This window comes from Garra rufa, chromosome 22 (genome assembly GCF_049309525.1).
Source record: "Garra rufa chromosome 22, GarRuf1.0, whole genome shotgun sequence".
Taxonomy (NCBI): Eukaryota; Metazoa; Chordata; class Actinopteri; order Cypriniformes; family Cyprinidae; genus Garra; species Garra rufa.
Genome location: NC_133382.1, coordinates 15,796,008 through 15,821,689, shown reverse-complemented (window position 1 = coordinate 15,821,689; position 25,682 = coordinate 15,796,008). Strand labels below are relative to the sequence as shown.

The following is a 25,682-nucleotide window of genomic DNA, read 5'->3' as shown; positions in this document are numbered from 1 at the left end:
TGTGTACACAAACAATGTTCTCAATGCTCGAGTTCATGTGTAGAGACCCAGGCGATACTTCGAGCAAAGTTTCATGGTGTGTCGAGCCTTCTTAGTGTTGTAAAAATATCGATTTTGATACGCTCAAATTTATGCCCTTAGTACTCCCATTCACCGGCCACTGACCACAAAACGAAATCACGGTCAATCTCAAAAACGGCTCGTTTGTCGTAATTATGCTTTTAGATATAAGTTTGTATCGTTTACAGTAAAAAAAAAACATCCCATGTTGCATTTTGGCAATAGTTATCCTTTAAGCTATAGTTCCAGTCTTGCACTGGCATATCATAAATTAAGTCAGTACCATTGTTTTGTCTCAATAGGCACGCTGGTAATGTTTTTTCTATGGCACGTTTATAAAAGTTATGTCTTAAAATTTAATGTAAGCCCTTAATATAAGTCCTGTTAAACCTAAAGAAACATTAATTAAGGATCAGTACAAAACATCTGAATGCAAAATGGATTTGTAGTAAAACTTTAGTTAGAAATGTACTTATAAAAGTTGAAAAGCTCTCGCTCCATGCTGTGAAGGTTTAAAATATGAATAAAATATGAAATATAAGAGTTAAACAAACCATTAAGTAAATAATGGAATTATTTTAATTTCTTAACACTATTTTCTGTACACACAAATTGTAAAAAAAAAAAAAACAAAAAAAAAAACATCTGGAGGTGCCATTCTTAAATATTTTGGTGGTGGCGGCGGTTGTGGACAAACATCTCAGGAGGCTGACACCAGAGATGACACAAGTAAATATTTCCCACTGTCTTCCTTTGAATTGTTTTGTGTGTAACTTCAACATAGCTAATTTAAGATTAATTTAAGATTAATTTGTTTAATCTACTCTGCACTATGATTACATTATAATCTGATTCTCTACAGCTGGAGGAGGTGACTCTACTGCTGATTCAGTAGAGCATATGACAATGGATGATGTTGCTGGTAAGTTAACTATTGCCAGTGTTAAATTTATATTTATTTGTTTATAAAAAGTTTGATCTTGTGTATGATGTAGGTATAATGATACTGTAATTGCTAACACACTTAAAAACAAAGAAAACAACGAATCACAGTAATGCTGATGTTTTTATTTCACGCTAGGCCCATCATTATTGTGCCATGCTAAGGGTAATACAACATCTTCATCCCTACCAGTGGTCATCCCTGCTGATTCCAGTAATACAGTAGGTAAGTTTTGTTTACTTTGGGGCAGCCATGGTTAGAGAGTCGGACTTGTAACCCAAAGGTTGCAGGTTCGAGTCTCAGGTCCGGCAGGGATTGTCGGTGGGGGGAGTGAATCACCAGCGCTCTCTCCACCTTCCATACCACGACTGAGGTGAGTCCCTTGAGCAAGGCACCAAACCCCCAACTACTCCCCGGGCGCCGCAGCAATGGCTGCCCACTGCTCCAGGTGTGTGTTCACGGTGTGTGTGTGTGTGTGTGTGTGTGTGTGTGTGTGTGTGTGTGTGTGTGTGTGTGTGTGTGTGTGTGTGTGTTTTCACTACTGTGTGTGTGCACTTGGATGGGTTAAATGCAGAGCACAAATTCCTAGTATGGGTCACCATACTTGGCCTCATGTCACCCCTTTCCTTTTTTCTTTCCTTTATTGCCACAATGTGTTTCTACATCTGTTGTTAAATCTAAATTTTGTACACAAGTATCTGAACATTTCCCAACTAATCTTACCCCACAGCTCTTACTGCAACTGCTGGTCCAAACCAACCAACCTCTTCGGTCACTTGGACTTCTGCTCCACCACCAACTGATCCTGCACAGTGGCCATCAAAACTGTCTGACCAAGTACGGAATGACTTAGTTTATAGAGGTCCTGCAATGGTAGACAGAGACTTCGAATTCCCAAAGTCCCATTTGCACAGAAGCTTTCACTAGCATCATATGTTTCACAACCTTGCAAATGGTGAGAAAGTTAAACATGAATGGTTAACATACTCAAAGCAGAGCAATGCAGTGTTCTGCTTTTGCTGCAAGCTGTTTTCGAAAAAGTCATCAAAGCTTGCCACAGAAGGTCAGAATGACTGGGTCAATATCAGTGCAATATTAAAGTCACATGAAAACATTTGTTAGCATGGAAGGATTTAGAGCGTCGACTTAAAGCAGGAAAAACAATTGACCACACTGTGATAGCTCTCTTGTAAGCAGAGCAGAATCGGTGGAGAGAGGTACTCAAACGTTTGATCACACTGTAAAACCTAACAGTGGAATTCGTTAAATGAAATGAGTTAATTTAACTCAAAAATTTCTAAAAGTTATTTAAACTCAATACATATTAGTGATGTAAACTCAAACGCGAATTAGGTTAAGCAGAACTCATTTTAAATAAGTTACTAGAAATTAATTCAATCTATTATTGCCATACACTCTATGTCTATGATCGATCACAAAATATTTAAAATAAATATAAGCTTAATCCATGATTTCTAATATAGTTTTTTGAGAAGTCACGTTTGTATAATATAGGGTTCTAGATTATTAGATCTTTCATTACTAGATAAATAGCCTAACTAAATGGTAATATATTACTTTTAATAATAATTAAACAACCATAATAATAAACTATAATAATAACGATAATATAATAAATACATACATCTATTTCATTTAGATTTAGATTTATAATTTTAAAATAATTACTTTTACTGGAGGCAAAATATTTTCCGGGTTTTTTCAAAAACCGCGCGCATTTTTTCAGTCAATCACGTCTGCTCATGCTCATCCTCTCACTCATGTCACGGGATCACAGTAGGATGGATTGCGACGTAGTCCTGGAAAATATCAGGCAAGTTAAGCTTTTCAAACTTCTTTATTGCTGTTTTAAGCACTTTCGAACGACTTGTGTTTTATTGTCAACTTTATTGTGTATAACGTTGTCTAGCAAAGATCAAGCAGCTATGGCGTCATTACATCAAAGTTATCAACAGGAGGTGTTAAATATGCAGTGTTATACACAACGGTTTGTCAGTGATAAATTAATAAATATGTTTTGTGGTTTCTCACAGTCGGACACAAACGAGTCCAGCAATTTTTATTTTTAAACTGGAGAGGCGGCTGACAGACTAACGTTAACTATCTTCCACATCTTTAACCGTCACTCGCGCCACAGCTCTGAAGCAAGGTAAAGCAAACACACATTCCCTATTTTCAAAAATGTTTAAACTTTTTGATAATCGTTATTTATTATTTGCTTTGTCAGTTTCATCTAGAATATCCATGTGACGCTGACGCTGTTTAACGTTACTATACTCGCCCAAGCCCGGTGAGGAGCGTTTATACTCTGTTTTGTTAAAATTAAGTTAGTTAACATTTTAGACTGTTATTTTCTCCTCATGTTGTCTTATTTAAAATTCATACTAACAAATTGTCATGTTTTTTACATCAATCTTTTCAGAGCAAAGCCAGCTAGGGGTGGTGTGATGTCATTGGCAACAAGCTGCTGCAGTAAAAGCCTAAAATGAAGTAAGTAGAATTCACATTATATTTATATGATGGGCTTTAGGATATATACAAATTGATGGGCTTTAGTGTTTATTACGAAATTACAAGATGTAATTTGTCACGTTATAAAAAGTAAAGTTCTTCAGTTTTTATTTTTTGATGAATTGCAATTAATGCAATTGCAATTGTGTCCTTACCAGAAACACAAATTCAATCTCTGCTCTTCTGAAGCAATACTGTAATTTTATGTGAATATTAGATTTGAAATTTAGACCTAAACAATGATCAATGGTGAATACACAGCACAGATGAAAAATGGCAAACCTCAACTAGCATCCCACAAGAATAACATCATGACATCTAAGGACCAGTAATGTTTGTAGTGTGCTACCATTTTGATTCAGTCTGTATTGGTAGAGTGAATGACATCTTAAATTTCAGGTTGGCTGTCATTCTGTCAGTCTTTTTTATTTTGTGTTGCTTCAGAAGAATACCAGTGAAGTCTTTTAAGTTGTGATTATAGTTATAGTTATATACTTAATTAATACAGATGAAAAAAAGATATTTTATAGGTCTAGGAACATTCCAGTTGCGTAGCTGTCTATGGAGGCTCAGAAAGTTCTCAGATATCATTAAAAATACCTTAAAGGGATAGTTCAAACAAAAATGTTTAACTCAAACCATTGCAGTCTATCAGTCATATAATGGCAGTCAATAGTTACCAAATCTTTGAGGGGAAAAAAAACATACACAGACAAAACCCAATTAAACCCTGCGGCCCGTGGTGATAAATTGAGATCTTGAGACACAAAACAGTCTGTCTTGTGCAAGAAACTTAATAGTATTTATATCATTATTTACCTCTGATCCACTGGAACTCTCCCCTGTATGGAGCGTGTTCACAACAACCTGTGCATGGTGCGTCAACGTGCTCTGGCGATTGTAGTCGGTGAAAAGTCAACACTCCCAGATGGGTTTGCACAAGAAAACGTAATCTTTTAGTTTTTAATCAATTGCCAGAATCAGGATAAGCACAAGTCATTATCATTTTGAGTAGCCACTATGCACTACGTAAACAATGAGTGATGTGTACGCATGACAGACCGCCGTGCATGCATCTACTATGGCAGATCACGTTGACGCATCACGCGCCGGCTGTTGTGAGGACAGTAGAACGTTGCGATCGATCAAAGGTAAATAATAATATAAATACTGTTCAGTTTTTTGTACAGACCGATAGTTTTGTGTCTCAAACCTCAATGTATCGTCACGAGCCACAGGGTTTAAATTGGAATACGGGCTTGGAACAACATTAGAGTAAGTAATTCTCATTTTTGGGTGAACTATCACTTTTTCTCTCTGTTCTGTAATAAAGAACCTTAGATTGTCAAATTAAATAGTAAATTAGTAAAATGAGTTTATGTAAATTAAATTAAATCTCTAAAACATTTAGCTGATATTCACATCTGAAAATCCTGCTGATAAACAACTCTGGAAGTTGTGATGTGAAAATTAAAGTACTACAGGTTTTTTGTTTTAAATTGTGTACATACCTTATTGAATAAACACTTTCCCGATCCTTCACACCTTTATTGTAATTTATGAAAATGTAAATATGTCTGATTTGTTTAGATATGATGATATTTGGTGACGTACACTAACAAAACTTTTACTGCATTTAGAAAACGGGAGCCTGATCAGGTGCAGATGGCAGCTGTCACCATCACTGTTAAGGAGGAAGAGGGAACATTATTCTTAAACCCAATGGAATGACAGCAGAGACCACGTCAACTAGATGAGCCCCAGAGACAGATCATCATTGAAGACCTCATCACCTAGACGGCCATCGACGCAAGACCACGAGAACCAGATGAGTCCTCTCCAATCTGACTTTGTGGCAACATGGAACTTTTGTGTCTATGTTAATATTAGTCTGTTTCTTTCTTATTCTGAGGTTGCTGTAGCCACCAGGTCTAGTCTGTATCCAGATCAAATGGTCACTGCAGTAATGTAAAGTTGCTTTGACACAACTTGTATTGTAAAAAGCATTGTATAAATAATTTTGACTTGGATGTTTTGATTGTATCTGAAGATGATGTCTGCCAAGTCTTGGCTCAGTGTACGGGTTTTTTTTTTGCACTAATGTATTCCCTTATAGTATACATACTTAAGATTAACAGTACTTTCTATACAAAATTTAAGAAAAACCTTTTTTTTTTTTTAATTTTATTTTAAAATTGATCCACTGTGTTTCATATCATTTATTGTTATTATTTTTAATATCATCAATTATAATTAGTATTTTAAAAAGGGATTTTGTTAAACATTTCCTTGTTTTTGCTGTCTTTGCTTATTTGGTGAAAAGTCTGATAAGATAGCGTAAATGTTATTTTTTTAACTAAACAGATCAATTATTTTTATTTATGCTTTAAAACATTTGTTGTATTTCAATAAATACTTAAGAAAACCCACCTGTTCTGTCATTATTACAAGTGTTTTTGGTACGTCTTATGTAACTTTATTGCTTTGAGTTTGATGAACTTAAACCATCTAAGGCAATCGGTTTCCTCAAACCATTCAAGTAGCAAAAAGTTGATAAGACTTAGTTGGATTTGTTACCTGAATTCAAACTGACTGAGTGGAATAAACTTACATTTTTAAAGTTGAGTTAACTCAAATAATTGCCTAAGCTAATGTTAAAAAGAATAAGTTAATTAAACTCAATGTATTTGAGTTTATAGTACTCAATTTTGGGTTTTACCAAACTTAAATGGTTTAAGGCAATCAGTTTCCTAAAACGGTTTGAGTTACCGTAACTTGTCGGGTTTTACAGTGCAGCATCATTCAATCATTGGCTGAAAGAAACCTTGCTCTCAGAGGATCAGCAGACACCATCAACAATCCGAACAATGGCCATTTTTTGAAAGAGGTAGAACTTCTTGCAAAGTATGATCCAGTTTTAAATGACCACATCAGACGCATCAGCCTTGGTGAAAATCACACTACCTACTTGGGGAAAACAATTCAAAATGAACTCATTGCTTGTATTAGTGGGAAAATACGTAGGACCATGGTGACAGAAATTAAGCAGTATTCTGCTATTATTTCAGACTGTACCCCAGACATCAGTCACCAGGAACAAATGTTGGTTGTTGTCAGAATTGTCACCACATCAACACCCCCAGAGATTAAAGAGCACTTTCTGGGTTTCCTACCTGCTCCAGAGTCCACTGGCCTTGGCCTGTCTTCATTGATTTTGAACAAGCTGGAGGAGCTGGGCATCTGTTTTAAAGAGTGCAGGGGTCAGTCCTATGATAATGGGTCAAATATGAAGGGGAAACATAAAGGGATGCAGGCCAGGCTGCTTGAAAGAAATACCCGTGCTCTTTATGTTCCATGTGGATCACACACCCTAAATTTAATGGTTGCAGATTCTGCAAAGCAGTCAGTAGATGCCATTAGCTTCTTTGGCATAGTTCAGAAGCTTTACAACTTGTTCTCTGCTGCTCCTCAGAGGTGGGCCATTCTTTAGCAGCATGTCCAGATTACGCTCAGGTCATGGAGTGAGACTAGATGGGAGAGTAGATTGAACAGCATTGAGCCTCTACGGTACCAAACAGACAAAGTCAGAGAGGCCTTGGTTGAAGTCAGAAACAAAACAAATGATGCTGCCACAATAATTGAGGCTCAATCATTGGCGGAAGAAATAGGATCATTCAGATTTCAAATTTGTACAGTGGTCTGGTTTAAAATCCTGTCCAAAATCAACATTAAAAGTAAACTCCTGCAATCTCCAAGCTTGCAACTTGATGTTGCTGTCAGTCTTATTGACAAAACAAAAGAATCTCTGTTAAAGTACAGGCACACAGGATTCTCTGATGCCCTCTCAAAAGCAAGAGAACTATGTGAGAACATGAATGTGGAGGCAGTGCTGGCGCAGAAAAGGATTCAAATCTCAAAAAGGCATTTTAGCTATGAGGCAGGATATGAGACTGTGAATGATGCAGCAAAGAGAATAGAAGTAGCATTCTTTAATGCTGTTGTTGACACTGCCATCCAATCACTGGAAGATCGTTTCACATCACTAAAGAACATAAATGATAAATTTGGTGTTCTGCTCAGATTCACTGACATGGATGACAAGGCTCTCAAAGAGCACTGTGAGCTACTTGGCAACACACTGACTGATGGGGAGGAGACTGACCTTGACTGGCAAGAACTGACCACAGAAATCCAGAGCCTTCCACACTTACCAAAGGCAAACATGACAGCATTTGAATTTGAACCAAAAAGAGCTGACTGTGCTTTATCCAAACCTTTGGGTGGCACTGAGAATAGCGTGCACACTACCAGTGACACTAGCAACAGCAGAAAGGAGTTTTTCAAAGCTGAAGTTGATCAAAACTTACCTAAGGTCCTCCATGGCACAAGAATGCCTTAGTGGTCTGTCAGTCATCAGTGTCAGCCACCAAGTTGGAAGCAAGATTTCCTATGATGACATTATAGAAGACTTTGCATCTAAAAGGAGATGGGGTGAAGTGAACGTTTGAGTTGTTCAGGGTACTTTAGGGTATATTTATTTTTACTTATATTATTTGCTTATTGATTTTATTTACGTATGTATAATTCTTTGCATTTTATATGCTGTTAATTACTTTGTTTATTGTTTTTGGGCTTTGAGTGTGTTCTGAATGTATGAAAAGAGTATTATTAGAGTTTTTATTAGATTAAGTATATATTTTATTACCAAGCATTGCACTTACACTTTTGGCTAATGATTGTTCACTTAAGTTATGTTGCAGTGTTTTGTTGTTGGAATTTATAAAACAATAAATACAAATCTCAACCTAGAATCTTTTGTAGAACCTGGAAAAGGAAAAAGCAGTTCAAAAGGTCAAGATTCCAGCAACACCTGTAGATGCAACAACTTTATTGAAGATTGTTTGATACTACATTTTTGAAGCCACCTAATGGACAAAAACGGTTAGTGTCATTTTAAAATTTACAAATCATTAAGATAATATCCTATTTAAGTAAAAGTAGCAAATCTGCAAGCTTTACTTTTACTGTTTCAGTGAGCGTACTTAATAAGCAGTCAGATAAATAATAAGCAGGTACAGATAAAATATGCAAAATGGGTTAGATTGTATACATTTGCTGGTTTGCGATGACAATAGCCTACTTCACTATTCATTGTAAGGAAGGACCCCAAAATTATCCTGCTTAGAGCCCCCAGATGTACAGGGCCGGTGTTGTGCCCATTTTCGACCCCTGCCAAATTATTACCCCCTCTCGTTGAAATCGCTACCTGATTGCCTAATCCTAACCCCACCACTAATCCTAACCCCTCCCCCACACCTAACCCTAAACCTACCAATACTAGGGGGGTAGTAATCTGGCGGGGGTCAGAATTTGGCATAACACCGGCCCTGATTGTATGCTAGGCCCTTCCACCATTTTTTTTTCTGCAAATCTATCACTGGGCTTCCACTTCACTGCGTGGCAGTATACAGCAGTTCTTCAACATTATTTCAAAGCTGCAATTTTTATTGACATGTCAGTGCCATCTGCTGGTCACATTCCATATATCTTTGTGGAACAGAGGTCTTCGAGGATCTTTTGGTGGATTAGGATTGGATCAATTTATTGTAGTATTAAGTACGCCTGTTCTGTAATAAAAATCTTATTGCATTTTAAATGTACTTAATACACTATGTTTAAAAAGTTGTGGTCAGTTAGACTTTTGAAAGAAATTAATACTTCTATTCACCATTGTTCTAAAGTAACAGTTAAGATTTCTGAAGGATCATTTGAGACTAAAGACTAAAATAATGGTTGCTAAAAATGTAGCGTTGTCATCACAGGAATACATTATATTTTAAAATATAGTCAAACAGTAAATAGTTAAACTAACACGATTTAATATTAGTATTGGCTTTACTGTATTTCTGATCAAACAAATGCAGCCTTTTGAATTGTGGAGACAACTAAACATTTAGCTAAGCTTAAATGAACTTCATATTTTAGTTTGAGGCACATGTTCTCATAATATTACAAAATCAGTTTTTGATCAAACAATAATTGACAAACCCACTACAGTGCCACCACTGACCATTAATCGATCGTAATCCTCCTGTTTAAACCTGAAAAAAGTATATATTTGTGACCTAGGCCAATATATAAGCTGAATATACAGTGCCCTCCACTAATTTTGGCACCCTTAGTAAATATGAGCAAAGGTGACTGAAAATAAATCTGCATTGTTTATCCTTTAGATCTTTCATTTGAAAAATTCACTAAATTCTAACCTTTTTCTGTTCCACAGGTTTTTAAATATGAGGAACACAAATCCAAATTCTCTTAATCATCCATCACAAGAAGTAAAACCAAAGAATGTAGTTCTGATGTGCAGAACAAGTTTGCTGAGCTTCACAAAATAGAACGTGGCCGTGAGAAAAGAGCTAAAGCATTAAAAATCCCCATTCCCACCATCAGGGCAATAATTAAGAAGATCCAATCAACTAAAGATGTTACAAATCTGCCTAGAAGAGGATGTGTGTCTATATCATCCTAATGCACGATAAGGAGGAGAGTTTGAGTGGCCAAAGACTCTCCAAGGATCACAGTTGGAGAATTGCAGAGAAAGCCTAAAATAAAATGATCAAACAGCCCCTACATCACCACATGTTGTTCCAGAGGGTTTCAAGAAAAAACTCTCCTGGCTCACCCAAAAACAAACTCCAGCATATTTAATTGTCAGACGTGATTAAAACTTCAAACAGCACTGGCTTCTATGATGAAACTAAAAAATAGCACCCTCCAGATGGTTTTGGTGCAGACAGGGATAAAAAAAAAAAAAAAGTACCCCATGCCCACGGTTAAAAATACTGCTGGGTCTTTTAATGTTGTGGACCTATTTTTCTGCCAGATGACCTGGACATCTTGTTTAGATACATGGCTTCATGGATTCTATCAAATACCAGCAGATAAAAAATCAAAACCTGACTGCCTCTGTTAGAAATCCTATAATGGGCCATGGTTGCATCTTCCAGCAGGACGATGATCCAAAACAAACATCAAAATCAACACAAAATTGTGTCACTGATCACAGAATGAAGCTTCTACCATATCCATCCCAGCTCCCTGACCTGAACCCTGTATAGAAACTGAAGAGAAGAAGCACCAGCATGAAGCTGGGAAGAGAGAGATTCTGTATGAAGGAATGGTCTCTGATCTCTTGTCAGGTGTTCTCCAAACTCATTAGACCTTGTTGGAGAAAACTCAGAAGTGTTATATTGGGAAAAGGATGTTGCAATAATTGGGTGCCAATAATAGTGGCCAACGTGAACTAGAGAAAAACATTTATTTCATAATGAGATTTCACCCCTAGGTTCTATTGTTTTACTTCAATGACAGGTTAGAATTTTGTGATTTTTTTAAATGAAGGATCAAAAGGATAAATTATGCAGATTTATTTTCACATCCACTTTTGCTCATATTTACCAAGGGTGCCAATATTAGGGCACTGTATAAGCTTTCCATTGGTGCAAGCTGAATATATAAGATTTCCACTGGTGTATGGTTTGATAGAACAGTATTTGGCTGAGATACAACTATTTGAAAATCTGGAATCTGAGGTTGTGCAAAAAAATCTAAATATTGAGAAAATCACCTTTAATGTTGTCCAAATGAAGTTCTTCGCAATGCATATTACTAATCGAAAATTGCATTTCACTATATTTACAGTAGGACATTTACAAATAATCTTCATGGAGCATGATCTTTACTCATTATCCTAGTGATTTTGGGTTAAAGGAAATACAATAATTGTATTTATTATTATTTTTGTTTATTTGTGGTGATCTTTGTTGTTCTATGGACAACTCTTTTATGATAGTATATGAACATTTCACCAAATATATCATTCCTTAGTGTACTGTTGTCTACTACTGTTGTCACATGTCTGCTGATTGCCTGGTTTTTATGTTTCTCTTGGTTTTCTCTCCTCCATTTTGTCATCTGCAGCTTCCCTAAGCAGTAGCTCTCTGGCAAGGTCAGGCCTTCCTACGCGGGACAAGCAGCGGGCCAGCATGGGGCATTTTAGAGTCGAGGAAGGGAGGCCCCGCCTCCATGCTGTCAGAATGTGAAAGGCCTGTTGTGAGAGACTGTGTGGTGCACGGAGTCGAGCGATCTGGACAGTGGAGCGCCGGAGATGGAGAGACATAATGAGAAGAGCTGCATCATCCTCATTGAGCTCATCACAGAGCCATGATAACAGCTCATCTGAGAGAGGCTCTGGAAGACAAAGACTGTTAGTGTGTGTGTGTTTGTATTCACAGGTACACAACACATCTCCATAGCCTCATCACTCATTCTGTCATTTTTAAAGGGATAGTTCACCCAAAAATGAAACTTCTGTCATTAATTACTCACCGTCATGTCGTTCCAAATGAGTAAACACAAATTAAGATATTTTTTAAGAAAACAGAGAGCTTTCTGACCCTGCATAGACAGCAACGCAGCTACCATGTTCAATGCCAAGAAAGGTAGTAAGGACATCATTAAAATAGTCCATGTGACATTAGTGGTTCAACCTTAATTTTACAAAGCAATGAGACCACTTTTTGTACACAAAGAAGGCAAAAATAACGAGTTTCTTCTTCTTTCTCTCTTGGCTTACTCCCTTCTAATCAGGGGTCGCCACAGTGGAGTGATCTGCACAGCCGATTTGGCACATGTTTTACGCCGGATGTCCTTCCTGACGCAACCCAGGCCTGAGAGTGCACTCAAAAATAACGACTTTATTCAACAAATTCTTCTTCCATGACAAATTAAGATTTTAATGATATTCTTACTACCTTTCTAGGCCTTGAATGTGTCAGTTGTGTTGCTGTGTATGCAGGGTCAGAAAGCTTTTAATTAATGACAGAATTTTTAGTTTTTAGTTATAAATCGGGAAAAGATTTGAGAATGATCTTAGTAAACGACAAAACAGGCCAAAATGGATGGAAAATTTGGAGGCTGGATTGCACAGTGTATATATATATATATATATATGTGACCCTGGACCACAAAACCAGTCATAAGGTTAAATTTTACAAAACTGAGATGTATATATTATATAAAAGCTCAGTAAATAAGCTTTCTATTGATGTATGGTTTGTTAGGATAGGACAATATTTGGCCGAGATACATCTATTTGAAAATCTGGAATCTGAGGGTGCAAAAAAAATCAAAATCCTGAGAAAATCACCTTTAAAGTTGTCCAAATTGGGTTCTTAACAATGCATATTACTAATCAAAAATTACATTTTGATACATTTACAGTAGGAATTTTACAAAAAATCTTCATGGAACATTATCTTTACTTAGTTTCCTAATGATTTTTGGCATAAAAGAAAAATCAATAATTTTGACCCATGCAATGTATTTTTGGCTATTGCTACAAACATACCCCAGCGACTTAAGACTGGTTTTGTGGTCCAGGGTCACATATATATATATATATATATATATATATATATATATATTAGGGGTGGGCATAGATTAATTTTTTTAATCTAGATTAATCTAGATTAAATCTTGGAATTAATCTAGATTAATCTAGATTAAAATGGCTAATTTGAATTCTGATGAAGGCATTCAGAATATGTGTGCTACCCAAATAATGACTTAAAGTCTTTGAGAATGGATCATAAAGCTCATAAAGCTGTTCTATGATAATTTGTTGATGGAAATAAATTGTTCAATTAGATGTACTTGTGTAAACTAACTAACTAACAAACAATGAAATTATTTTGTCTCCCTATTAGATTGTGTTTTTTTTTAACGTCAACACCTACCCAGCCCATTACATGTTACACCGTACTTTTATTTTGACAGGTTGCCGTGAAGTTTCTGTGTCATACAGTATGATATGATGCTAGTTTTCTCAAATGAAACGGTAGAAGTAACACTCACAGCAGTTTGGGCGATTGAGTTTATCTGTTCATGTGAGATGAAAATGCCAAAAATTAGCGGGAGCGTCACGTGTGTTTCAGTATGCGTGTAGTAAAAGCGCGTCTCCGCAATGCATACATACAGCTAGGCAAACGGAACATATCGGATTCATATTAAAACGGTCTTTTTGCATTTCAGTTTTCACATACACTAGTCCATATCGCGATTTGAATTAAGTGACAGACCAACATTTGATTTATGAATAAAAAAAAACGACGAATTTACGTGGCATTTCGCTATAGTAGATTCGGTTTTTATGAATGGAGGACGACTCGATCCCGTCTGTGTTTTGGCGGAGGAGACTTAAACGCGCGACCATATTCATCCGCGTTAAACTATCAAGGTGAAAGTCATCATAGCTTGCGTAGTTTAGACCAAGCTCCCAACCCAAATTTGAGAATAGATTAACGGCGATATTTTTTTTATCGCGCGATAAGAGTTTCACGTTAACGCAGCACGTTAACGCCGATAACGGCCCACCACTAATATATATATGTATATATCAAAATTATTCAACATACTTGATCTCTTTGCTGCATAGAACTAAATTTTGTGAAAACAATTCAACAAAGGCATCTGTACACTATAAGAGAAAGTTTATTAAAACACATTTAAGTAATTCTGAGAACGTAAGTTGAAGAATACTGAAAATAAATCAAACTGGCTGTAAACGTTCATGTTCAATATTATTCAACCCCAAAAGTAAAATTTGGTGCAGAACCTTTTATTCTTTAAAACCACCAATAAATGCTACCTGTAAGTGCTTAGAAGCTTCTGTCACCTCTCTACTGCAATCTTGGCCCATTACTCACCTGAAAAAGCTTTCAGATTACTGATAATCTTTAACTGCTTTAACTGCTTTCTTTAAATGCAACAAAATATTTTCAGTGAGAATTAAACCTGGAGACTGAACAGGCCTCTAAAGAACATTCTATGACTGATCTCTGAACAAAGCATAAGTAGATTTGGATGTACACTTTGAGATGATTGTCCTGCAGGAAAGTTCATTGATCATCAGCTTCAGTCATTGCACCAGAGATACTCTTCAAAATGGCCTGATATTTTAAAGAATCCACGATGTTCTTCAAACGGTCGTGTTTTCCACTTGCTACTACAGGGATTTTCTTCTTGGTCAAGAGTGATATTCAGCAAGATTCTTCAACATGAAGGCCATATTTGTCTAGTGTTCATCTTATACTCTGCATTCTTTCGTCAGGTCATCTTGCAAGTCTTTGTCTGTACATTGTAGGTTTTTCTCAGTTGCTCTGATCAAACATTTTATAGTATTGTGCTCTTTTTATTCAACACCCTTAAAAGGTTTTCTGGTACAACACACTTCAAACTAAGGAATTATGCTGCCAGCTGTGTCTCTCAGAACTTTTAATGTCTTGGTAATCTTCATATAGCCTTTCTAAAGTTATACAATTATTTCTTCTCTCTAGTTTTTGTGAGAGCTTTTGCTATATTTGCTACTCAACTTCAGCACATGCATGGGCTAAATATGCGTAACAGCCCAAGCTAATTCTGTTTTTTAATTAGAGTTTCTAAAGGCTTAATTGTGTTTTAAGACAATTTTGTTCCCTACCATAAAATAAGTGACTTAAAACAGCAATGTTGAATAGGGGTTGAATAATTATGACGTAGCTGTATTATTAGAAAATCCTAACTTTAAAAACATTATATATTGCCATATCACTTTTAATATGCCAGTAAACTGTTGTAGATGCAACACCTGGATCCTGGATCTTCAGTAAAGCTTATATTTTTCTGGAGGGGTTGAATAATTTCAGTTGCAACTGTATATTTTTGAAAATGTAGGTGCAGTTGATTTCACATACCTGTTGGACTGTCCTGTATTACCTTCACACTCATAGGCTGAAAGAATATTCTTGGACTCTAAGTAACAAAAAACAATAATTCTGACTTACAAAGAGCAACAAATTATTATTTTTTTATTACAGATGATAATATATTGCATTTCGTTTCCTGAAAATTGTATTCAAATTAAATGTATATAGTTAATTTTTTTAGTTTATACTTAGAACTAAGTTTATAGTTAAAGGGATAGTTCACCCAAAAATGAAAATTCTTTCATTAATTACTCACCCTCATGCTGTATATACAGTATGACAATATAGGACTATTTTAACAATGTCTTTACTACCTTTCTGGGCTGTTTCAGTTGCATTACTGTCTATGCAGGGTCAGAAAGCTCTTAATTTCACAAAAACTATCTTCATTTGTATTCAGAAGATGAACAAAGTGCCTACGGGTTTGGAACAACATGAGGGTGAGTAATTAATGACAGAATTTTTGGGTGAACTAACCCGTTAAAACTAGAAAAAATTTGAGCCAATTGGAAAAAAAATGAGCACATTTTTTTTACACTATTCAAAAAACAATTCTTTTTTGCTTCTCAAATAAATATTTTTTGATCTATAAATTGCTTTCTTTCTATTTAAGGACTCAACTCTTTTTTTTTTTTTTTACCTTGGGCAGAGTGAGCGGCAGCTGGCAGACAGGCTCTTCCAGAGGACAGTCCTTAGACACGGTTGCCCTGTCACCATTCCAGACCAGCTGATCTTTGGCTACCTTGAATAAACTGATTACACCTTTGTAGTGAAGAGAGCTGTAGTTGCCGAAGGGGTCCACTTCTTTTAATTTCAAATACAGCCAGGTCCTTCTTTGGTTGTGGAATGTGATTATGTGTGACTCTGGCTGTTTATTACCTGTTGGGTCTCCAACAGACACAGAAACAAGTACAGCACATATAGTGAATACTCTAAGATTGTACACATGATTTTAAGCAATAAATACATCTATTTAATTTTTTATGTACCTTTGCAGGTTATATTTCCACTAAACTGGAGCTGCAGCTGTTCTCCCTCTTTTATGGAGAGTTCAGACGAGGGCTCTGGAGGGCCACAGTAACCCAAGGCCTGGAGTTCACACAGTGCCCAGCTCACATCTCTGCTGGGTAGGGTGGCCACAACCACACTGCTGGGGTCTAGACGCTCGTGATGGAGTACAACAGTCACTGGGAAGATCTTTATAGCTTCTTCCAGTTCTTCAATTAATGAAATCAGGTAGGAAGATTTTACAGTGGACTGAAGGCGAAAAACGATTAACCTAAGAACAGAGGAAGGGAAAGAGAATTATTATTTTTTTCCAAAAAGTTTTTACTTTTTGACTTTACTTCTCTTGATTTGGTCACACTGCACCTTTCACAGCTCTCTGTTAGCTCAAAACAGACCAAGCTGTTCTGTAGGTTCTTTACACTGACTTTATCCAGAATCTTCCAACGGTTCTCTGTCCAGCCCAACAGAGCCAGCTGCTCTTTAGACTCGTTATGAATCTTTACTGAGACACAATCAACCCTATATCAGAAAAAAAGAAAAATATTTTATTTATTATTATATATTTATTATTTATTTATTTCATTAGTTTCAATATATTTTTCTCTTCAGTTCAGAATGTGAATTTACTTTATCTGCTGAGGTAAGAAAGTGCTTGATACATGAGTGGGTCTGTCAGTCTCTTCTCCAGCTCTCCTCTTGTCAGAAATAGGAGGACAGGGCAGGATAAGTGTCATAGGTCGTCTGAGTTTAAGGGTTGATGGATGGCTTAGGTAAAGTAAGGGGGTTGAGGTGACAGCAGCATGGTAGGAATCATTTTTGGATTTCAGAGAGGATAAAATGAAGGCATCCCACTGGCTGTACCTAAGGAGACAAAATTACATTTTATAAACATTTATGTTTTATGAAATGTACATAATTTTATATGTACTTATTAATACATAATTTTATGAAGCTACATGACAATGTGTCCAAGCAGACTCTTTGTCTCACAAAACTGATTATTTTTTGTGAAAACTGACTTGCATTAAGATTTGGTTTACTCGTAAGTCATCACAAATGGCTGTAATGCAGCCTTGATTGAAAAAAAAAATCTGAATGTACCATCACTTGAGCGACAACTGGAGCAGTAAAGGATCCAGTCAAGTAGTCAAGACATATTCTGGAGTCCACACTAAGTTTAAGAGACAGTCCTGATTTAGGAACTGTGAAACTCTCCGTCCTCAAACGGGACAGAACCGCAAACACACCCAAAGAGTACACCCGCGCCACTGCAAATGAACCCTGTGGAAAAGACAAAAAAAAAATACACAGTGCCATCATACTTTAACAAATATCATATACGCTATACAGTGCCTTGTGACCCCTTAATTTTTTCATGATTAAAGTTGCTGCCTAATGATAAACTGCTTTAAATTACTTTTTTCTCCACATCAATCTACACTCCATACACCATAATGTGAAAGCAAAAACAGAATTGTCACTTCGTAAATGTATAAAAAAATTAAAAACCTGAAATAAGTACATTGCATAAGTATTCATACACTTAACTCAGTATTTAGCAGAAGCACTTTTACAGCCTCAAGTCTTTTTGGGTATGATGCAACAAGTTTTGCACATCAGCATTTGGCATTTCCCCTCAACCTTTTATCTCTGAAGCTCTGTTAGCTTACATGGAGACAGATGCACATTTTCAGGTTTCTCCAGAAATATTAAACTGGGTTCAATCCCAGGCTCTGGCTGGTCCACTCAAGGCTATTGACAGAGCTGTCTATAAGCCACTCTTGCTCTGTGCTGCGGGTCATTGCCCTGTTGGAAGGTGAACCTTCAGCCCAGTCTGAGGTTCTGAATGCTCCGGACTGGGTTTCCATTTCCATCTCAATATTTTGCTGTGCTGAGCTTTCCCTCTATTCTGACAAGTCCTTCAGTACCTACCGCTGAAAAACATCCCCACAGCATGAAGCTGCTACCAGCACACTTTACTTTTAAGATATTAGCCTGCAGGTAATGAGCAGTGCCTGGTTTCCTTCAAACATGATTCTTGAAATTGAGGTTCATCAGACCACAGAATCTTGTTTCTAACTTGTTTCTGACAGTCCTTTGGGTGCTTTCATGTGAGGATTGAGTCTTGCCACACTGCCATAAAGCCCAAATTGGTGGAGTGTCGCAGTGATGCAGTTACTGCAGTTTGTCCTTCTGTAGGTTTCTCATATCTCCACATATAATCATGGAGCTCAACTAGAAAGACCATCAGGTTCATGGTCACCAGTCTAACCAAAGCCCTTCTCCTTCTCAATCAAAGCTCTAGGAAGAGTTGTGGTTGTTCCAAACTTCTTCCATTAAGGGTAACGGAAACTACATGCCTCTGTGAACCTTTAATGCAGCAGTTTTTTTTCTGAGCTTTTCCCCAGATCTGTGCCTTGATGCAATCCTGTCTCTGAGCTCTGGAGGCAGTTCTTTTGACTTCAGGGCTTGGTTTTTGCTTTGATATGCACTTTCAGCTATTAGACCTTTTATTAAGATGTGTGTGCCTTTCCAAATCATACCCATACAATCCCTTAATTCCACGTGTAGTAACATCTACAAGCAATAAAAATGTTCTTAAGCTAAATTTCAACTGTCCCAGATATGAATACTTATGCAAAGTTTTTATTTTTAATAAATCTGCAAAAATGTTAAAAAACTGTTTTGCTTTGCCATTATGACGTATGAGTGTAGATTGATGTGGGGAAAAAAGTAATGTAAAGCAGTTTAACATAAGACAGCAACATAGCAAAATTTGGAAAAAAAGGGAAAGGGGTATGAATACTTTTGCAAGCCACTGTAGTTGGGCACCTACAATGAAGATTAAAGTTACATTGCAAAATATATATGGTATTATCTCTGTAAAAACAAAACAAAAGAAGTAAGGAATGAAAAACAGAAAACCAAATAAACTTTATTACAAACCCTTTGTCTTCCATAGAAACCCTCAGTAGATGTAGGTGTGACATAGCTAACTCTTTGTTCTGGATCCACCACTTTCACTGTGATCTCTCTGTAGTTTCCACGGTAACTTGTCTGGAAAGGCACTGCTACGGTGAGTGGAAAGGGACATTTCACATGGCTGGCGTTTTGTATGCGGAGAACAGCGCTGACCAGCTCCTCAGATCCAGACACCATGAGGGAACTCAGACCGTCAACCACCTCACAAGTCAAGACTTTTGCAACTTCTGATGGGGCGGTTATGTAGCAGACTCTGGGAGACTCAGAGAATCTGGTTCTGTCTGCAAGTCTGCAGGTGACAAAAATACAGTTGTTAAAACATTAGTTCACTTACAGTATAAAAATGTCCTGATAATTTACTTACCCCATTTCATCTAAGATGTTCATGTCTTTTTTTTCTTCACTCGAAAAGAAATTAAGGTTTTTGAGGAAAACATTCCGGGATTTTTCTCCATATAGTGGACTTTAACGGGTTGAAGGTATAAATTGCAGTTTCAAAGGGCTCTTTGAAATGACAGATCGTTTTACTGGATAAGACCCTCATTTTTTGGCTGGGATCATGTAGAGCCCTTTGAAGCTGCATTTAAACTGCAATTTAGATCTTTAAGCCGTTGGCCACCTTTGAAATCCACTATATGGAGAAAAGTTCTGGAACATTTTTTTCTCAAAAACCTTAATTTCTTTTCGACTGAAGAAAAAAAAGACATGAACATCTTGGAAGACAAGCATTTTTGAAACATCATTACCCCACAACTCCCCCGTACTAGTACATAATCTTACCCAACAGTTACCAATGTACACTTCAATCTTTCATTCTCTTCTCCTGGGCTTTTCTGCCTTTCCTCTATGTCTTTTTCTTCCTCCACTTCATTTTTCATGTTCAGACACTCCTTGGAGTCAGTCACTGTAGTTTTATAGATTGAGTCTAATTTTGTTTCCTTGTGTGAGCTCTCTTCTTTCATGTTTCTGTCATCCATATGCACATTACAGTTTTTCACTGGACCATTTAGAAGCCTTGTAGTCTGTGCATTTTCAGGATGATGGTCCAGTGGAATACTGATGTCACATGATTCTGGTTTTATGTGGTCTGCAGTATCCATAGATCCAGTACTGGTAAGATCATCTCTCTCCTTACTGACTTCAGTAAGAAAAGCAATACCAGTGTCGAGCCTCCTGGTCATGACACTAAACTGGTTTACAATGATGTGGACATCTTCCAGGACATTAAGAATGACATCAGTCACATGGTCTTGGAAAAAGTGGGATCCACAGGAAGCATCTAAAAATGCACAATATATTGTCATGCAAAAGTGCATATTAAAGATTTTTGTATTTTCAAATAGATTCAAATTTGACAATTGTCACTTTGCATAAAACAGGCTAATATATTTTAAATATTTTACACACCTTTTTAAATATTTTTATAGATTTATACTATTTTATGCACTACATACAGTTGAGGTCAAACGTTTACACCCCCTTTCAGAATTTGTAAAATGTTAATTATTTGACCAAAGAGGGATCATACAAAATGCATGTTATTGTTTATTTAGTACTGACCTGAATAAGATATTTCACATTAAAGATGTTTACATATAGTCCATGAGAGAAAATAATAGTTGAATTTATACAAATGACCTGGTTCAAAAGTTTACATCCCATTGATTCTTAATACTGTGTTGTTACGACTGTATGTTGAGATCCATCTTTTCACTCTAACTATTACACAAGGTTCTAATGCTCACTGATGCTCCAGAAAGGAAAAAAACATGCATTACGAGCCAGGGGGTGAAAACTTTTAGAATTTGAAGATCAGGGTAAATTAGAAACTTATGTTGTCTTTTGCGAAACATGTAATCTTCTGTAGCTTCTGAAGGGCAGTACTAAATGAAAAGAAAAAGGGTATTTAGGCAAAATAAGAAAATAGTACACATTTCCATTCTGTTCAAAAGTTTTTACCCCTTAATGCCTTAATGCATTGTGTTTCCTTCTGAAGTACCAGTGAGCATGTGAAACTTCTGTAATAGTTGCATATGAGTCCCCCAGTTGTCCTCAGTGTGAAAAGATGGATCTCAAAATCATACAGTCATTGTTGGAAAGGGTCCACTAAATGCTGGAATTTGTGGGACCTGAAGGATTTTTCTGAAGAACAGCAGGCAGTTTAACTGTTCAGGACAAACAAGGGACATGAACAACTGTCACTAAACAAAAAACACAGCTGTGGATCATTCAGGTAACAACACAGTATTAAGAATCAAGTGTATGTAAACTTGTATGAACAGGGTCATTTTTATAAATTCAATTATTGTTTTCTCTTGTGCACTATAAGTAAACATGTTTAACCCTTTGAGCAGTACGGTCCCACATATGGGATTCTAATTTCTGTGCCCCTGGGAGTACGGTCCCACATATGGGATTTATGCTGCCTTCATGTGATATGGGAAAGATGATGCTTTCCACTTGTGAAGTGGAAATTAGCAGTGTGTCGTGTTCAGGTGCTTTTGTTGTCGTAGTGAAGAGAAACATGGCGGACTCGGAATTTGTCCTCACATGCTATTTGGGTAAAAGTTTTAAAACGGTTATAAACTCCCTAATACATCTGCTACAGGAAGAAAAGGATGCATCAAAACGCAAACGATAAATGATAGGCTGTATATCTTATTGATCATGAATAGTATAGTTTTTTTTAAAGACAATACTAACTAATGGGTCTGTTTTAGCTAGCCTATATACGTTTTTATATAAGCCTATATAAGTATATATATTTTATATAGCCTATATAAGTTTTTTTTTACTTTTAACATCATGGAATGTTTACCATTCAGTATAGTTCCGTTTCTGTCCGCCATGTTGAAAGGTCAAAGTTGATCCCATCTCGGCAACTCGGGTATCATAAAAAATTTCGAGCTTTCCAGTGGAAATTACAACGTGAGTGGGTGTTCATGTGCAATTTAGATGTCGGATTTTGGTATTTACCATAATTACGATAGCACATGAAGGCAGCATTAGAACGTTCGGTGACGTCACGCAGCTGATAAATTCAAACTGCGCTTTGGCGCGCTGGCTGGCATTGAGCCAGAGACAGCGGAGCTCTGCACTTGTCATACAATCACAACTATGCAGTGTTTTTAACCACATAACGCTTATTTTAGGTTTCAGACATTTAAATACACATAAGTACTAGTAAAACGAGACATTAAGAGTTTGTAAAATACACACATAGGTCTATGGAAGCAGCAAATAACCATCTATTCAAATATAATTTGCCGATGTGTTTTATTTCTATCACATACACATAGGCAAAGTAACTAAAAGGTTCACTCTATTCCTCTTCTAGTTCACCAGCCACTTACTTGCATGTATTTCGGGAGAAACGGATGAATGTACGTGATGTAAACGCGGCTGACAGGACTCTCTGAACTGCAGCGCGAACAAACATGGCCGCGCCCATCTCACGTTTCAAATCACGATCCACATCATTTACATAGGGTTTTAAACGACAAATCATACTAATTCACACATATTTGTGAATCGGAATATTAGATAGTTCATGGCATGGTAAGCAAGTGTGTGAGTATTCTGGATAAAAAAAGGAAAAACGAAATTAAAGCGATCTATCTGTCATACAGTGTTATTGTGTCTGTGTTGTGTCACGTGACAAGCATGACGCGTCGCCATGGAAACAATAAGGACGAACGTTCTAAAATAACGGTCGCTTAAAAAAAACTCACTCTCGGGGGTCCACTAGAATATTTTAAACTCACCACTGAAAGGGTTAATATAAAATATCTTACTCAGGTCAGTACTAATTAAAAAATAACATGCATTTTGTATGATCCCTTTTATTGTTGTAAAATAATAAAAAAAAAATTCTTTTGAACTGTAAGTACATAGTAATGTGATGCATGGCAGTACTCAGTCACAGTCATGCCAATAAAGCTTTGAGACAAAGCAAGACACACATACACACACAGAGAGAGTTTGGAAACACTCCTCAACCTCCTTTACAAAGATCCCAAGCCTCTCATGAAGCACTTACCCACATCAGCTGTTGTCTCTCGAGACTTAGTGTCTGGGAGAGTGTGTGTCAAATTAGAGTACATCCTACGCTCAGTGAGTGTGTTTGCTGTGCCGCAAAGAACCTCTCTCAGCACACACACTCTCTGGGTGTGAAGCTCACAAAATGTCTTGAGGACCTGGAAAAGTCTTGTGTGAAGTCCAGCTGAATCCCTATGGCCATTAGAGGATTGCTCAGGTCCTGTTTCTTCTCTTGCTTTTACTGGTTGTAAAACTCTCAGTTCCTCAGCGGTTTCTTGTAACAGGTCTAACAGATCGTTCTCATTTGAGAGTATTAGCTGGCTGGCTGAATCTACCATACTTTCAAGTGTATTAATCGAGAGCCTTAGAGGATAAACTGAGGATTTGATTATTAGAGAAATAGCAAGTGATACACACAGTAGTGTTTCGCTCTGTCTCTTCTTCTCTCACTGGTAAACTCAGTATTTATTACTCTAGGCCTTTAAAATAGGGTTGTCATGGCAAATAGAAGGCATGTCTGGACACAAAAGCGTCTCTCAGAGATGAGCAATTCTAAAGAAGAGTAATATCTACATCTGCGAATAGATCCTGTAGTCTTGTTGTGACCCAAATGAGGCACAGATACAGTATACTATATGGGCCTTACATGAACTAACAGTCAAAAGTTTTTGAACAGTAAGATTTTTAATGTTTTTTTAAAGACGTCTGTATTTGATCCAAAGCACATTTTGAAATATTTAAAATAACTGATATGTTAAATAATTAATATGTAATATATATATATATATATTTTAGCATCATTACTCCAGTCACATGATCCTTCAGAAATCATTCTAATATTCTGATTCGCTGCTCAAAATTTTTTTTTTTATTATTATTATGTTGAAAACAGCTGAGTAGAATTTTTTTTAGGTTTCTTTAATGAATAGGAAGTTCAGAAGAACAGCATTAATAATGTCACAAAAGCTTTTTATTTCAGATCAATGCTAAAGTTTTCTATTCATCAAAGAATCCAAAAAAAGTACTTAACTGTTTTAAATATTGATAATAATAATAGTTTCTTGCAAAACAGCATATTACAATGATTTCTGAAGGATCATGTGACACTGAAGACTGGATTAATGATACTGAAAATGTATTGATGCTTTGCTCACAGGAATAAATTACATTTTAAAATATATTTAAATAGTACAATTGAACTGTTTTTGCTGTAAGGTTTGATGAGCAGAAGAGACTTCTTTAAAAAAACATTAAAAATCTTACAGTTCAAAAACTTTTGACTGGTAGTAAATATGCAAATACTGTGTATTACTGTATGGATAATGTACTGATTATATATATATATATATATATATATATATATATATATATATATATATATATATATATATATATATATAAACAAGTAAAAACAGTGATGCTGTGAGAAAAAAACATGCAATTTTTTTATATATTTAAAAATGTAATTTATTCCTGTGATAGCAAAGCTGACTTTTTAGCAACAATTATATAAAGCCTTCAATGTCGCCTCATTCTTCAGAAACAATTCTAATATGCTGATTTGATGCTTAAAATGTATTATTATCAATGTTGACAGCTGTGCTGCTTTACATTTTTGTGGAAACTGTGATACTTTGTCAGGATTCTGTGATAACTATAATGAAAATCATATTATGTTACTGAAAGCTACTGCAGCAAATTAAATAATGTAATTAAGCCCCACATAAATACTTCCAGCATTTAGTAAAGTTAACAAATCGAAATGTTTTGCATATGATCTGAGAAAGTGGTTTTACATGACTAAATACAATAAGAAGCATTAACAACTTTGCTTCTGAAAAGCTATAGAACTTTAAAACCATGTGGTCAAATGTTGTGAGCATACATGAAACTCCAGCAGAGTGTGAACCACTGTAAATATTCTCAGACAGCACACCCGTGGACCATTAAGGATATTGCTCAGAAAAATGGCAAAGGCTCTCTTAAAATGACAGGCTCTGGCTTTAAATCTAGGCCAGAAGCATTAAGTGGTTGGTGCAGACTATATTTCTGTATTATGGCCACTATGCTGCTATAATGAAAGGAACTCACCTCATCATTTAGAAGAGTCTCTCTTCTGCAGTGAACCATAGTTCTTCATCTAAAGGACTCTCCACATGACCTTTATGACCTGACATCATCACACAAAGAGCAGTAGGGTATGAAGAGGTTATACAAAACTTTAATGCTTAAAATGTTCTACTTGTTCATTGCCATTTGCCATATACATTTTTAAATGTTAATCTAAGAAATGCAAAATTAACCATTGTAAT

General features: G+C 36.3%; 1 protein-coding gene and 1 long non-coding RNA gene across 2 annotated transcripts; one reads left to right on the top strand and one right to left on the bottom strand.

Moving 5' to 3' along the window:
- Nucleotides 1-2,375: 2,375 nt before the first annotated feature.
- Nucleotides 2,376-5,632, top strand: LOC141297302 (uncharacterized). The gene is made up of 4 exons (XR_012341354.1): nt 2,376-3,173; nt 3,252-3,314; nt 3,447-3,514; nt 5,176-5,632. It is a non-coding gene; the product is annotated as an uncharacterized lncRNA (long non-coding RNA).
- Nucleotides 5,633-11,474: 5,842 nt separating this feature from the next.
- dthd1 (death domain containing 1) lies at nt 11,475-23,708 on the bottom strand. Its single transcript, XM_073827860.1, is given in 11 exon segments — nt 11,475-11,788; nt 15,331-15,388; nt 15,983-16,230; nt 16,332-16,621; nt 16,714-16,869; nt 16,978-17,198; nt 17,200-17,211; nt 17,452-17,631; nt 19,297-19,621; nt 20,113-20,611; nt 23,372-23,708. Coding segments are annotated over 11 exon segments (2,640 nt in total).
- Between the last annotated feature and the right edge of the window lie 1,974 nt (nt 23,709-25,682).